At 35.2% G+C, this 14,404-nt stretch overlaps 1 protein-coding gene across 3 annotated transcripts in view; it reads left to right on the top strand.

The window, feature by feature from the left end:
* The window catches only part of CUL5 (cullin 5), a 96,677-nt gene that overhangs the window by 42,922 nt on the left and 39,351 nt on the right, over positions 1-14,404 (top strand). For 2 of the 3 annotated variants that reach the window (XM_027082405.1, XM_027082403.1), the window contains exons 5-8: positions 1,203-1,344; positions 2,754-2,899; positions 2,982-3,062; positions 5,899-5,976. In XM_027082405.1, the coding sequence (XP_026938206.1) occupies positions 1,203-1,344; positions 2,754-2,899; positions 2,982-3,062; positions 5,899-5,976 (447 nt within the window). The remainder of the gene's footprint in view (positions 1-1,202; positions 1,345-2,753; positions 2,900-2,981; positions 3,063-5,898; positions 5,977-14,404) is intronic. The other variant, XM_027082404.1, reaches the window with a different exon arrangement.

The raw sequence follows: 14,404 nt of genomic DNA, 5'->3' as shown, positions 1-14,404 counted from the left end.
TACTTGTGAGAATCAAATGGAACCACAGATTTGAATAGTAAAAAATGCCATTTGAACTTTGAACAACTCACTGCTTGCTGTGATGGTTCTAGCAATCAGCTCAGGCATTTCAATAGTGTCTTGGACCTTGTTGCCCCTTCCCAGCCTTAAAATTTGTACTAATGCTGACAGCATACTCATGAATACGTATATGCCATTTTCATCATTTAAACAGAACATCCATAGGGTGGATTTGTATATTCTTTTCTTTTTGAGATTCATTATCAAACATATTTTCATTTGGTCCTTTTCACATTTATCATGTATTTGTACAAACATTCATATGACCATCCCAAACACATATCAGTATCTCTGAAATACAGCCTTGGAACTATAGGGAAGGTGACATTTTCCATGTATTACCATATTAATTTTTACAACAACCACTTGAAATTTGTACTGTTATTTTCACTATTTTACAGAAGAGAAAGCAGGCAAATAAGTAACAGCTGGAATTCAAATCCAGTTGTGTTTGATTCTGAAACACTTGTTCTTTTGTCAGTATTTACCACATGATAGTTACCAAATTTAAATATACTGCTTTCCTGTGACTTCCTTGGTGGCGCGGTACTTAAAAATCCACCTGCCAGTGCAGGGGACATTGGTTGATCCCTGGTCCGGGAAAATCCCACCTGCCGCAGAGCAGCTAAGCCCTTGCACCACGACTACTGAGACTGCACTCTAGAGCCCACAAGCCGTAGCTACTGAGTCTGTGTCCCACAACTACTGAAGCCCGTGCACCCTAGAACTCACGTGCCGCAACTGCTGAGCCCATGCACCGCAACTACTGAAGCCCTTGTGCTCTAGGGCCTGAGTGCCGCAACTACTGAGCCCACATACTGCAACTACTGAAGCCCAGTGCGCCCAGCCTGTGCTCCGCAACAAGAGAAGCCACCACGATGAGAAGCCCACACACCGCAATGAAGAGTAACATCCGCTCACCACAACTAGAGAAAGCCTGCGCGTGGCAACGAAGACCCAAAGCAGCCAAAAATAAAAATAAATAAATAAATATGTTGCTTTCCTGTAGTATTCAAGTGAATGTAGGTCTAAGAATTTTATTTCCTTTTTTAGCATTTGTACTTAAAATTTTTTGTGTGTATTTATGGTACTTGGTATATTAATAATTGAAATGATGGCATATTTTCTTCTTTTTTTCCTAGCTCATGCTTGATACATGGAATGAGTCAATCTTTTCAAATATAAAAAACAGACTTCAAGATAGTGCAATGAAGCTGGTACATGCTGAAAGATTAGGAGAAGCTTTTGATTCTCAGCTTGTCATTGGAGTACGAGAATCCTATGGTATGTTCTGAACCTTTATGATCAAATTTCCTTTTCATGGAAATTAAGACAATTATAGAATAGTAGTCTCAAAGTTATGTTTATTAGAATATAGTCACATCTACTTTTAGTGCCACATGAAATTAAGAGTACATAAAAGATATTCTGTTTTAATGAAAGCTACAAAAGTTTATATTCGTGTGGTTAATATTTATTTTCTCCATTTCACTCATTTCTTGGCTAGTGAATCTTTAGCAACCTATATTAGAGAAATGTAGATTCGAGTCTCTAGCTTATGAAAGGTAACTGGTTTTGCACTTATATTTTTAGGACATCAGTTTATTCCATGTATACGTTCTGGAATTTCTAAACTTTTTAGTGTCTGATAGTGATACTCTCATTTTTCATTCAATCAAATGTACTGTTTCCTCTGACCAGAATACTTTTCTTCCTCTTTTATTTGCTAACTCATCCTCATTCTCTGTTTCCTCGTGGAGGCCTTTCCTAATTCCCAGAGTAGGTTAGGTGCTTCATAGTACCTGTGCTTCTCTGTCGTAATACTTCAGTGTATTTAACTGTGTTCTTGACACTATATCTTTACTGAACATAGAATGCCTGATGCAAAATAGTTGTCGATAAGAAAGTTTTATATAAATGAACCTTTATTTATCTTTGACTTGCTTTCTCCATTGCCATTGTGTTTCTTTAGGTATCAAGTCTAGATTTCCATTAGCCATGTCCCTGAAATTTATTTCTTTTTATTTCAACTGCCACCAGTTAAGACTTCTTTGAATTCTACTTCTAGACTTTTCAAACAGTCTTCTTATAGTGATGTTATTGCTATCATTTAGCCCTTATACTTTCACAAGATTAATTTTTAAGTATAATTTTATTGGTGTTTTTATTACCCATTTAGTGGTAGGCCATGCTAAATTCAGGTTACTTAGCCAGAGATTTGAGGTTCTCCATAACCATTCCTAACTTACTATTCTACCTTACCTTCTATTAACCTTACAATCCACGCAGACAACCTCGTTGTTATACCTCGATTTGATCCTGTGTTGTTCTACTTCTGAATATTTACTTCCTTTACTAATCAGTGTAAATCCTACTTTGTTCCTAAAGGCTCAAACTCAAATCCCATCTTTTCTGTGAATGGTTTCTTGATCATCCAGTTTGAAGTCAGTCTCTTTCCTATTCAAAAATAAAATAGTTCATGTTATCTATACTATTTGTCACTTTACTACTCTATACTGTTATCTTTTTAAGTTTCTCATAAAGAAGGATTTTGTCTTTCATGGCTTTATGTTCTCTTGAGCATTGTCACAGTTCCTTGAACATGACTCCTCAATATTTGTTATTTCATTTATTGTACTCAAAATACTGATTTGAATCATAATTAGAGTAAAATTTTATTTTCTGTTTTTCAGTTAACCTTTGTTCTAATCCAGAGGATAAGCTTCAAATTTATAGGGACAATTTTGAGAAGGCATACTTGGATTCAACAGAGAGATTTTATAGAACACAGGCACCTTCGTATTTACAACAAAATGGTGTACAGAATTATATGAAATATGTAAGTGAGAACTTAGTATGTGTGGTAATTTGAGCTATTTTCTTGATTTTCTTAAAATGATTGCTATTTTGCTTCTGGACAGGCAGATGCTAAATTAAAAGAAGAAGAAAAACGAGCCCTACGTTATTTAGAAACAAGGCGAGAATGTAACTCTGTTGAAGCAGTAAGTAATTTTGTAATTGTTTATTCTTTGAGATTACTTGAAGTACAGTAGCCCAGGGGTGGTATATACATGAAACAAGTAACATTATTTATCCTTTCTCACTTCTGTGACCAATATTACTAATTGATTTTAGTACTCGTTCCCAGTACAACTTGAGAAGGCACGTTACTCAGAACTCATTGTTCTTCAGAGCTAATGTGCAAGATAAAATCTGTTTGCCATCCCTGCTCTAGACTTCTCTAAATTTAATGTACTTAATTTTTAATCAATCTCCTTCTATTATGTTTTGTGCCTACCTAAAGTTAACCATATTAGGGACTTTCAGGTATCAAGTAAAGTATGCTCCTGAGAGATACAGTTGATTCTCAGTATTGATGGTAATTACATTCTGTAAAATAGTGGCTGCGAATACTGAATGAATGAGCACCAAACTGTTACTACTAGGGGCTATTTTTTCTTTTTATGTGAGGGTGTTTTCAAACTTTTCTTGTCATGACATAAAATATTAATTACTTGATAAGAGAACATCAGTCTTTTAAATAGTTTTTATTTATTTTATGTTGTAAGTTCCTCATTAAAAGAAAGAAATGATCAGAGGTAGTAGCCATGCTACAGTGTCTATTCTGGTGTTTTCTTTTCCATGGATGATGACCTTAGTGTGCTTTGTTAAGGAATTTAAGAATCAAGTTTGGATAGAGTCTTAGAAATTGCTCAAATATAGCAATAATATTTCTTCCAGTTCCTTTCAGTCTTTGGAGCCTACAAACTAGATTTAGATTCACAGTCAAAGAAGTAACATTCCAGTTTGCTTACAACCAGACATTTTTCAACTATGGATGGGATTTCTTTTTTCCTTACTTTTGATTTTTCTTTGGCTTCTTCCATCTTGAGTGATAGTCATGTTTATTTGTTCAGATATTGGACTGAGTTGGATCGTTTTTCCCTTTTTTGTTTGTTTTGCTTTTTATTATGTACAGTATATATCCTCTTTCATATAACTCTGATATTGGCCAGGGAAGGGGGCAGGTTTAGTGGTTGCTTATAGAAGTTCTCTATAGAGATTTAAAGCCAGGCTTGAACTTCATTCAGAAGGTAGGGAGGCCATTGAATATTTTTTAAACAAATAATGCTATGCTCAAACTTAATCCGTCAGAAAAATTAATCTAGTGTCAGTATGAAAGATTAATTGGAGTGGGGGGGACTTCCCTGGTGGTCCAGTGGCTAAGACTCTGTGCTCGCAGTGCATGGGGCCTGGGTTCGATCCCTGGTCAGGGAACTAGGTCACGCATGCCACAACTGAAGATCCTGTGTGCTGCAACTAAGACCAGCACAGCCAAATAAATAAATTTTTAAAAATTGGAGTGGAGAATAGCTTGGAATAGGAAGTGGGAGGCTTTTGCAATAATTCAAGCAAGGTATTAGGAGTGCCAGGTAGGGTTATAGCAATGGGAATGGAAAGAAAGAGGGTAGAGACAGACTTCCCAGAGGTGGAACATTGTAATATGAATGGGGCTGATATTGGAGAGAACTGAGTTAACAGTGTTTCTAAGGTTTTGGCTTGGGAGAATTGTGCTGCTGCGGGAAGATCAGGTATAAGAATAAATCTTCGTTGTGAGGGAAAAAAGATGAGTTTAATTAGAGGGATTTGAATATTTTGAATTGATTGGTGGGCCTATACCTCCTGGATGGGGATGTTGTAAGTTTGTAAGATAGAGTTGTTTTTCTATTCTTGTACTCTATTTTATACATCTTAGTTGTATCATATTTATAGTAAACTTAAAGAAGTTCAACTATAGAGGTCCAACTAATACAGTGAATAAGAGAGAGCAAGAAAAAGAGAATGAGAAAGGTAGAGATAAATAAATACACATGAAAACTTGTATAGAACAGTTAAGTCTCCCTTTCTACTTTAAAATACACACACACATTTTGGGAAAAACTTGAAATAGAAGATGTGAATTTGTGCTTCCATGGATACCAAGTGTGAACATCTTACCAAGCTGAATGATTCTAGAGTTTAAAGATAAGTTTTTGTTTTGTTTCAACAAAGACCCTAAGTGCAATATAATGTGCTTGCAAAGAAATTGTGCCTTATTGGGGAAGTAAGAGGTCTGTTTGTATGGTTTGTTTTGATTTTTTGCTTATTTTTCTTAAATCAACTATTTTGATTGATACAGAAAAGTTACAAAAGTTACAAAAATCTCAAGTGTAAGTGAGTTATCACAAAGTGAACATACCTGTGAAATTACCAGAAAAAGAATTATCAGCAAGTAAGAAACATTCCATCATGCTCCCTCCACAGTATTATTACCATCTTTTTTTCCCAAAGGTTATCACTTTCCTATCTCTTAAGAACATAGATTAATATTAATCAGTGACCACTATATAGTCTGTACAGGAAAATTTGGTGCAGAGAAGACATTAAGCATGAAAACTATAGAATTAATTGTAACATTGGGAATTTAAGGTTTAATGCAGATACACTACTGTATTATATACCTTACTGAGCTAAGGCCATTATACTATATACATAATATTTGTTAATTTACAGTTTCTGTTTCCAAAGAGAAATGGTGTGTTAAAGTGAAGTATGTTGTAATGGAAGGAACAGTAAACCAAAAAATCACCAAGTCCGGGGTTCTAATTTAATATGCATAAAGTATGAACAGTATTATTTGAATAGTTACTAAGAAAAGTGACTTCCATAATTGAAAATTATTCGGAGCAGACTTACTGCCCTAAATTCTGTCTTACAGGAATTATCAGCCATTAGAACATGCTATGCTATATCTTAATGCTTTATTGATAATAGTTTTCATCTCTCCTTACCTGTTAGGCTATTACTAGTGGAAGACAATTACCTATCAGCTCATATGGGGCTACACAGTGTTGCACACCAGAATTTAATATTAAAGTATGTACATTTTCGACATTTGTGTTTTCTCTGAAAATTAGGAAATTATTATGATTTATCACTTACCTTTTTTGAATGTTGTAAGTCTTGATCTTAATCTTCTAAACCTGATTACTTTTCAACATCCTAGGAAAACAAATTCCTGGACCAGTGTTCTGTATAATAGAGCAAGTCTCACCTAAGTAGTACCCAGTTGTGAGGCCAGGCCTAATAAAGGCCAAATATACATTTCAAGTAATGTTCATATAGTGCTTAGCAGCTTACTGAATTCCCTTCCTTGTTTATAAGAGTTTTATTTTGTTCTTTTGGGTATTCTAAACATCTGATTATATCTTTGTAACATTAATATCTCTTATTTCCTTCAGTTGATTAAATCTGTTAATGATTTATTTTAGGAAAATGTTAATAATATTGGGGATCCTTGTCTTCTTTCAATGTTTGATAGGAGTGCTTCTAAATGGTGCTTCTAAAGCACCATTAGCATGATGCTTCTTTCTAGCATGATGTATGCATTTTATGATGCTAAGAAAGTACTTATTTTTCTTTTATTAAGAATATTATCAGGAATTATCTACCTTAGCCCTAAAGCCATCTTATTTTATGGAGAATCATTAGAGGCATTTCCATGAAGATAATAAACAAGGCAAGGACACCCACTATTTCTACTTCTATTGAACAGCGCATTAGAAGTATTAGCCCATGCAGTTAAACTACAGAAATCAATTAGAGGCATAGAATGGGTAAGCCAAAAGGAAAACTGTCTCATTTTAGAGATGATATGATAGTACTTTGTCTGGAAAACTCCACAGTTGATGATAAAACTCAAACAGTAAAGTAATTCAGGGAAGTGGCAGGATAAAAAATTAACATACAAATGTCAGTCTTCATATACACAAATAATAAACAGAAGATATAAGGTTAGGGCAAACCTTACTTATAGTAGCAACAAAGAAAATTAAATACTTGGGAAAAGTCTAGTAAGAAATGTGTGAAACCTGTAAGAGGAAACGTTTTAGACACTCCAAAGACACGGATGTAGACTTGAAAAAATGGAGAGATATCTCTTATTCTTAAATTCTATGACTTGAAATGGTACAGATATCAGTTCTTCTCTAAATTAATTTATATATTTCCTGTAATTCCAATAAAAATACCAACAACTATTTATTGAAATTAGACAAGTTGAAAAAAAGTTCATGTGGAAAAATAAACATGTAAGAATGGCCAGGAAAACACTGGAAAATAAAAACTTAGAAGAGAACTAGCCCTACCAGACATAAAACATACTATATAAATTCTCTGTAATTAAGTGGTGTGGTATAACAATAGAAGAAACAAAAAGAAGATGGAATGAACAGAGAAGAACTACAAAAACAACTGGAAAACAGGTAATAAAAGGGCCTAAGTAAACACATACCAATAATTACTCTATATGTCAGTGGACTAAATGCACTGATCAAAAGACATAGGGAGGGATGGGATTTCCCTGGTGGCGTAGTGGTTAATAATCAGCCTGCTGGTGCAACGGACATGGGTTTGAGCTCTGGTCCAGTAGGATCCCACATGCTATGGAGCAACTAAGCCCATGTGCCACAACTACTGAGGCTGTGAGCCACAACAGTTGAGCCCACCTGCCACAACTACTGAAACCTGTATGCCTAGAGCCCATGCTCTGCAACAAGAGAAGCCACTGCAATGAGAAGCCTGCACACTGCAACAAAGAGTAGCCCCTGCTCACTGCAACTAGAGAAAGCCCGTGTGCAGCAACTAAGACCCAACACAGCCATAAATAAATTTAAAAAAAAATAGGCTAATTGTATTACAAAACAAGACCCTTCAGTATGCTGGCTACAAGAGACTCCCTTTAGGATGAAGGGCACACAAACTGAAGGTAGGTATGGGATAAGTTATTTCATGCAAACAGAAACGATAAGAAAGCAGGGGTAGCAATACTCATTTCAGAAAAAATTAAAACAAAGATCGTGATGAATCACAAAGAAGGGCAGTATATAATGATAAAGGAATTGATACAAGAAGAGGATATTATACTTGTTAACATATGTGCACCCAATCCAGGAACATCTAAGTATAAAGTAAATACTAACAGATATAAAGGGATAAATTGACAGTTAATACAGTAATAGTAGGACCCCACTGACATCAGTGGACACGTCATCCAGACAAACAATACGGCAGCAAAGATCCTGAATGACAGAATAGATGAGTTGGATTTAATTGTTGTCAACAGGACATTCCATCAAAAAAAAAAAGGGCAGAATAAACATTCTTTTCAAGTGCACATGGAACACTTTCTAGGATAGGTCACATACTAGGTCACAAAACAAGACTTAACAAATTTAAGAGGATAGAAATTATATCAAGAGTTTTTTCTAATCACAACAGTGTGAAACTAGAAATCAACCATAGAAAGAAAAGTGGGAAAATAACAAACATGTGGAGACTAAACAACCTGCTGCTAAAAATCCAGTGAGTCAATGATGAAACTCAAAGAGGAAATCAGAAAATACATCTGGACAAATGAAAATGGAAACACTGCTTTCCAAAATCTATCTGATGCAGCAAAGCAGTTCTAAGAGGGACATTCATAGCAACTTCAGGCCTTCCTCAAGAAACAAGAAAAATCTCAAAGAACGTAACCTAATACCTAAAAGAAATAGAAAAAGAAGAGCAAACAAAGCCTAAAGTCAGGAGAAGGAAAGAAATAATAAAGATCATAGAGAAAAAAAATAAAGATTAAAAACACCAAAAGAAAAGATTATTAAAACCAAGAGCTGTTTTTTTGAAAAGATAAACAAAATTGATAAATCTTCATCCAGGCTCACAAAGAAGAAACCGATAGGATCCGAATAAACAAAATAAGAAGTGAAAGAGGAGAAAGAACAACTGATACCACAGAGATAAAAAAATAAATCAGTTGAAGAGGAGGGAACACTCTCAGATTGATTCTATGAGGCCTAATACCAATAGCAAACAAAGACACTACAAGAATAGAAAATTAGAGGCCAATATCTTTCATGAATACAAATGCAAAAATCCTCAACAAAATATTAGCAAATCGAATACAACAATGTGTAAAAAGGATCATACACCATGATCAAATTGGATTCATTTCCGTGTCACAAGGATGGTTCGGCATATGCAAATCAGTGTGATACACCACATTAAAGAAAGGAAAGATAAAAATCACAGTATCATCTCAGTAGATGCAGAAAAAACATTTGAAAAAATTCAGCATCTGTTCATAGTAAAAACTCTTATCAAAGTGGGTGTAGAGGGAACATAACAAAGGCCATTTACAGCTAACCCTCAGTCAGCATAGTACTCCATGGTGAAAAGCTGCAAGGTTACCCACTAAATTCAGGAACAAGATAAGGATGCCCATTCTAGCTGCTTCTATTTAACCTAGTTGGAAGTCCTAGCCACAGCAGTAAGACAAGAAAAAGAAAAGGTATCCAAATTTAAAGGGAAGAGGTAAAGTTGTCACTGTTTGCAGATGACATGATACTCTGTATAGAGAACCATAATGTCTCCGCCCCAGAACTGTTAGAACTAAGAAATGAATTCAGCAAGGTTGCAGAATACAAGATTAATGTATTTCTATTTCTGTTGAATTTCTATACACTAATAATGAAATATCAGAGAATTTAAAAACCAATCTCATTTAAAATTACATCAAAAAATGTAAATACCTAGGAATAAACTTAACCAAGGAGATTAAAGGCATATACTCTGAGAACTATAAACCATTGATGAAGGAAATTGAAGATGATTCGAAGAAGTGGAATGATATCCCATGCTTGCTTGGATTGGAAGAATTAATATTTTGAAAATGGCCATACTACCCAAAGCAATCTACAGATTTACTGCAATCCTTATTCAAAATACCTGTGACATTTTTCACAGAACTAGTACAAATAATCCTAAAATTTACATGGGACCACAAAAGACCCCGAATTGCCAAAGCAATCCGACACTGTCTTCAACAAGTGGTGTCTGGGGAAACTATATAGCTATGTGTAAAACAATGAGATTAGAACATTCCCTCACACGTATACAAAAATAAGTTCAAAGTAATTTAAAAACATAAATGTAAGACCTGAAACCATAAAACTCCTAGAAGAGAATATATTCAGGACACTTTGTCATAAATCGTAACAATATTTTCTTGGATGAGTCTCCCAAGGCAGAAGAAATGAAAGCAAAAATAAACAAATGGGGCCTAATTAAACGTAAAAGCTTTTGCACAGCAAAGGAAACTATCAAGAAAACGAAAACAATCTGGGAGAAAATATTTACAAATGATGCAGCCGACAGGGATTAACAAGGATTTGTTAATATCCAAAATGTAGGAACAGTTCATAAAACTCAATATCAGAAAAAGAAACAACCCAATCAAAAAATGGGCAGAAGACCTGAATAGATATTTCTCCAAAGAAGGCATAGAGATGGCTAAAAGGCATATGAAAAGATGTTCAACATTGCTAATTATTAGAGAAATGCAAATCAAAATTACACTGATGTACCACCTCACACCTGTCAGAATGGCTATCATCAAAAAGTTCACAAATAACAACTGTTGGAGAGGATGTGGAGAAAAGGGTACTCACGTACACTGTTGTTGGGAATGCAAGTTAGTGCAGCCACTATGGAGAACAGTATGGAGGTTCCTTAAAAAACTGAAAATAGAGTTACTATACTATCCAGCAATCCCACTCCTGGTTATGTATCCGGAAAAGATGAAAACTCTTAATTCGAAAGGTTACATGCACCCCAATGTTCATAGCAGTGCTATTTGTAATAGCCAAGACATGGAAGCCACCCAGGTACCCGTCAACAGATGATTGGATTAAGATGTGGGGTGTATGTGTACACACACACACAAACACACACACAATGGAATATTAGCCATAAAAAAGAATGAAATATTGCCATTTGCAGCAACATGGATGGACCTAGAGATCATTATGCTTAATGAAATAAATCAGACAGAGAAAGGCATGCACAGTATGGCATCACATGTGGAATCTAAACGATACAAATATGCAAAACAGAAACAGAGTCACAGATATAGAAAGCAAACTTGTGGTTACCAAAGGGGCAAGGGAAGAGGGGAGAGAGAAATTAGGGGTATGGGATTAACAGATACAAACTACTGTATATAAAATAGATAAGCGGGCTTCCCTGGTGGCGCAGTGGTTGAGAGTCCGCCTGCCGATGCAGGGGATGTGGGTTCATGCCCCGGTCCGGGAAGATCCCACATGCCGTGGAGTGGCTGGACCTGTGAGCCATGGCCGCTGAGCCTGTGCTCCGCAACGGGAGAGACCACAACTGTGAGAGGCCCGTGTACCGCAAAAAAAAAAAAAAAAAAAAAAAAGCAGCAAGGATATACTGTATAGTGCAGGAAATTTTATCTATTACCTTATAATAACTATAATGGAGTATAGTCTGCAAAAATACTGAATCACTATGCTGTATACCTAACTAACTGTACACCTCTCTGAAAGTAGTACAATATTTTAAATCAACTATGAATTGGTTTCAATAAAAATACATAAATTTAAAAAAATAGTGTGATATTGACCCATGAATAGATAGTAGACTAGTGGAATGGTATAGAAAGTGCAGAATTATATATGACAAAGGTTGCATGTCAAATCAGTGGCGGTAAAGATGGACTTTTTAAAAAATGGTGATGGGATGACTCAGCAGATACTTGGAAAAAGATCTTTAGATCTGTATTTTACACCATTCAGAAAAATAAACCCCAAATAGATCAGGGATCTACATGTTAAAAATGGAATCATACAAGTACTAGAAGAATTCCTCTTTAACTTTGGCGTAGAGAGAGGGTTTTTTTTATGACTCAGAGTTCAGAGTCAGTAAAAGAAAAGACTGACAAATGTGACTATACAGTAAAAAATTTGCAATCTTAAAAGTTCTCATAAGAAAATAAAATTTTTAACTACGTAGTTATGTATGTATGTTAACTGGACTTAATTGTGGTGACTTAATTCACAGTGTATACAATTATCTATTATGTTGCACACCTTAAACTAATGTTATATGGCAATTATACCTCAATAAAAATAAATTAAAATAATTTTAAAAATTAAAAAGTATGTAATTGCAAAAAGCACAATCAGCAAAGTTAAAAATCAGCTCACAACCTGGGAAAAAGTATTTGAAATATATGTCACAGACAAAAGCCCAATATCCCTACTATATAAAGTTCTACTATATAAAGAACTTTTAAAAATTGGGGAACAAAAAATGATAAGTATCTGGTAGAAAAACGTTGGAAAAAAGATGCAGATATATACTTAATACTGGCCATGATACATGAAAAATGTTCAGAGTTTTAGAGAAGAATTCTGTAAAAATGTGGAGGGAAATTGACGATCACTATTAGGTACGATCACACTAATAGTTGTTGCAGACAAGCTCCACTAATGGATACTAAAATCAGTGGCCAAAGGTTTGAGGTAGAATTGACAGTTTCAGAGTATCTTCCTCAAGATATTTGGTAAGGGAAAAATAGTTACTACGATGGAGAAACCCAAAAAACACTTATCTTAATCAAGTGATCAAGGTTAACATAACCAGTAATAGGACATATTGATATTATGTACCCCTTCATATGATACACTAAGAAGAGTACAAAATCATTTCTGTTGTATTCTTGTCAAAAATTAGTACTCTTATTCTAATGAGAAAATTTTAGAGAATCCCTATTTTTGGGGCAGTGTACAAAATAACTGGCTACTATTCTTTAAAAGTGTCAAGATCCTACGTAAGGAGGCAAAAGACCTGTATGCAGAAAACTGTAGGATACTGATGAAAGAAACCAAAATGACACAAACAGATGGCGAGATACACCAAGTTCTTGGATTGGAAGAATTAATGTTGTGAAAATGACTATACTGCCCAAAGCAATCTACAGATTCAGTGCAATCCCTATCAAATTACCAATGGCATTTTTCACAGAACTAGAACAAAAAATTTTACAATTTGTGTGGAAACACAAAAGACCCTGAATAGCCAAAGCAGTCTTGAGAAAGAAAAACGGAGCTGGAGGAATCAGGCTCCCTGACCTCAGACTATACTACAAAGCTACAGTGATCAAGACAGTATGTTACTGGCCCAAAAACAGAAATATAGATCCATGGAGCAGGATATAAAGCCCAGATATAAACCCACGCACCTTTGGTCACCTAATCTATGACAAAGGAGGCAAAAATATATAATACAATGGAGAAAAGACAGCCTCTTCAATAAGTGGTGCTGGGAAAACTGGACATGTAAAGGAATGAAATTAGAACATTCCCTAACACCACACACAAAAATAAACTCAAAATTGATTAAAGACCTAAATGTAAAGCCAGACACTATAAAACTCTTAAAGGAAAACATAGGCAGAACACTCTGACATAAATTGAAGTGAGATCTTTTTTGACCCACCTCCTAGAGTAATGGAAATAAAAACAAAAAATAAACAAATGGAACCTAATTAAAAGCTTTTGCACAACAAAGGAAACCATAAACAAGACAAAGAGACAACCCTCAGAATGGGAGAAAATATTTGCAAACAAAGCAGCTTACAAAGGATTAATCTCCAAAATATACAGGCAGCTCATGAAGCTCAATATCAAAAAAACGACCTAATCAAAAAATGGGTGGAAGACCTAAATAGAAATTTCTCCAAAAAACATACAGATGGCATGTGGAAAGATGCTCAACATCATGAATTAGTAGAGAAATGCAAATCAAAGCTACAATGAGGTATCACCTCATACGGGTCAGAATGGCCATCATCAAAAAATCTACAAACAAATGCTGGAGAGCATGTGGAGAAAAGGGACCCCTCATGCACTGTTGGTAGGAATGTAAATTGATACAGCCATGTAAATGGAAAACAGTATGGAGTTTCCTTAAAAAACTAAAAATAAAACTAGCATATGACCCAGCAATCCCGCTACTGGGCATATACCCAGGGAAAACCATAATTCAAAAAGACACATGCACCCCTATGTTCTCAGCAGCACTATTTACAATAGCCAGGACATGGAAGCAAACCTAAATGTCCATCAACAGAGGAACGGGTAAAGAAGATATGGTACGTGTATACAATGGAATATTACTCAGCCGTAAAAAGGAATGAAATTGGGTCATTTGTAGAGATGTGAATGGACCTAGAGACTGTCATACAGAGTGAAGTCAGAAAAACAAATATCGTATATTAACGTACGTATGTGGAATCTAGAAAAATGGTGTAGATGAAATCTGTTTGCAAAGCAGAAATAGAGACACAGAGGTAGAGAACTAATGTATGGATACCAAGAGGGAAAGAGGAGGATGGGAGGAACTGGGAGATTGGGTTTGACATATACCCTATTGATACTGTGTATAA

This window comes from Aethalodelphis obliquidens, unplaced genomic scaffold, assembly GCF_003676395.1.
Source record: "Aethalodelphis obliquidens isolate GAN/ISIS:26980383/991018 unplaced genomic scaffold, ASM367639v1 scaffold46, whole genome shotgun sequence".
Lineage (NCBI taxonomy): Eukaryota > Metazoa > Chordata > Mammalia > Artiodactyla > Delphinidae > Aethalodelphis > Aethalodelphis obliquidens.
Note: the sequence above shows the minus strand (reverse complement) of the source record. Positions and strands in the feature narration are given on the sequence as shown.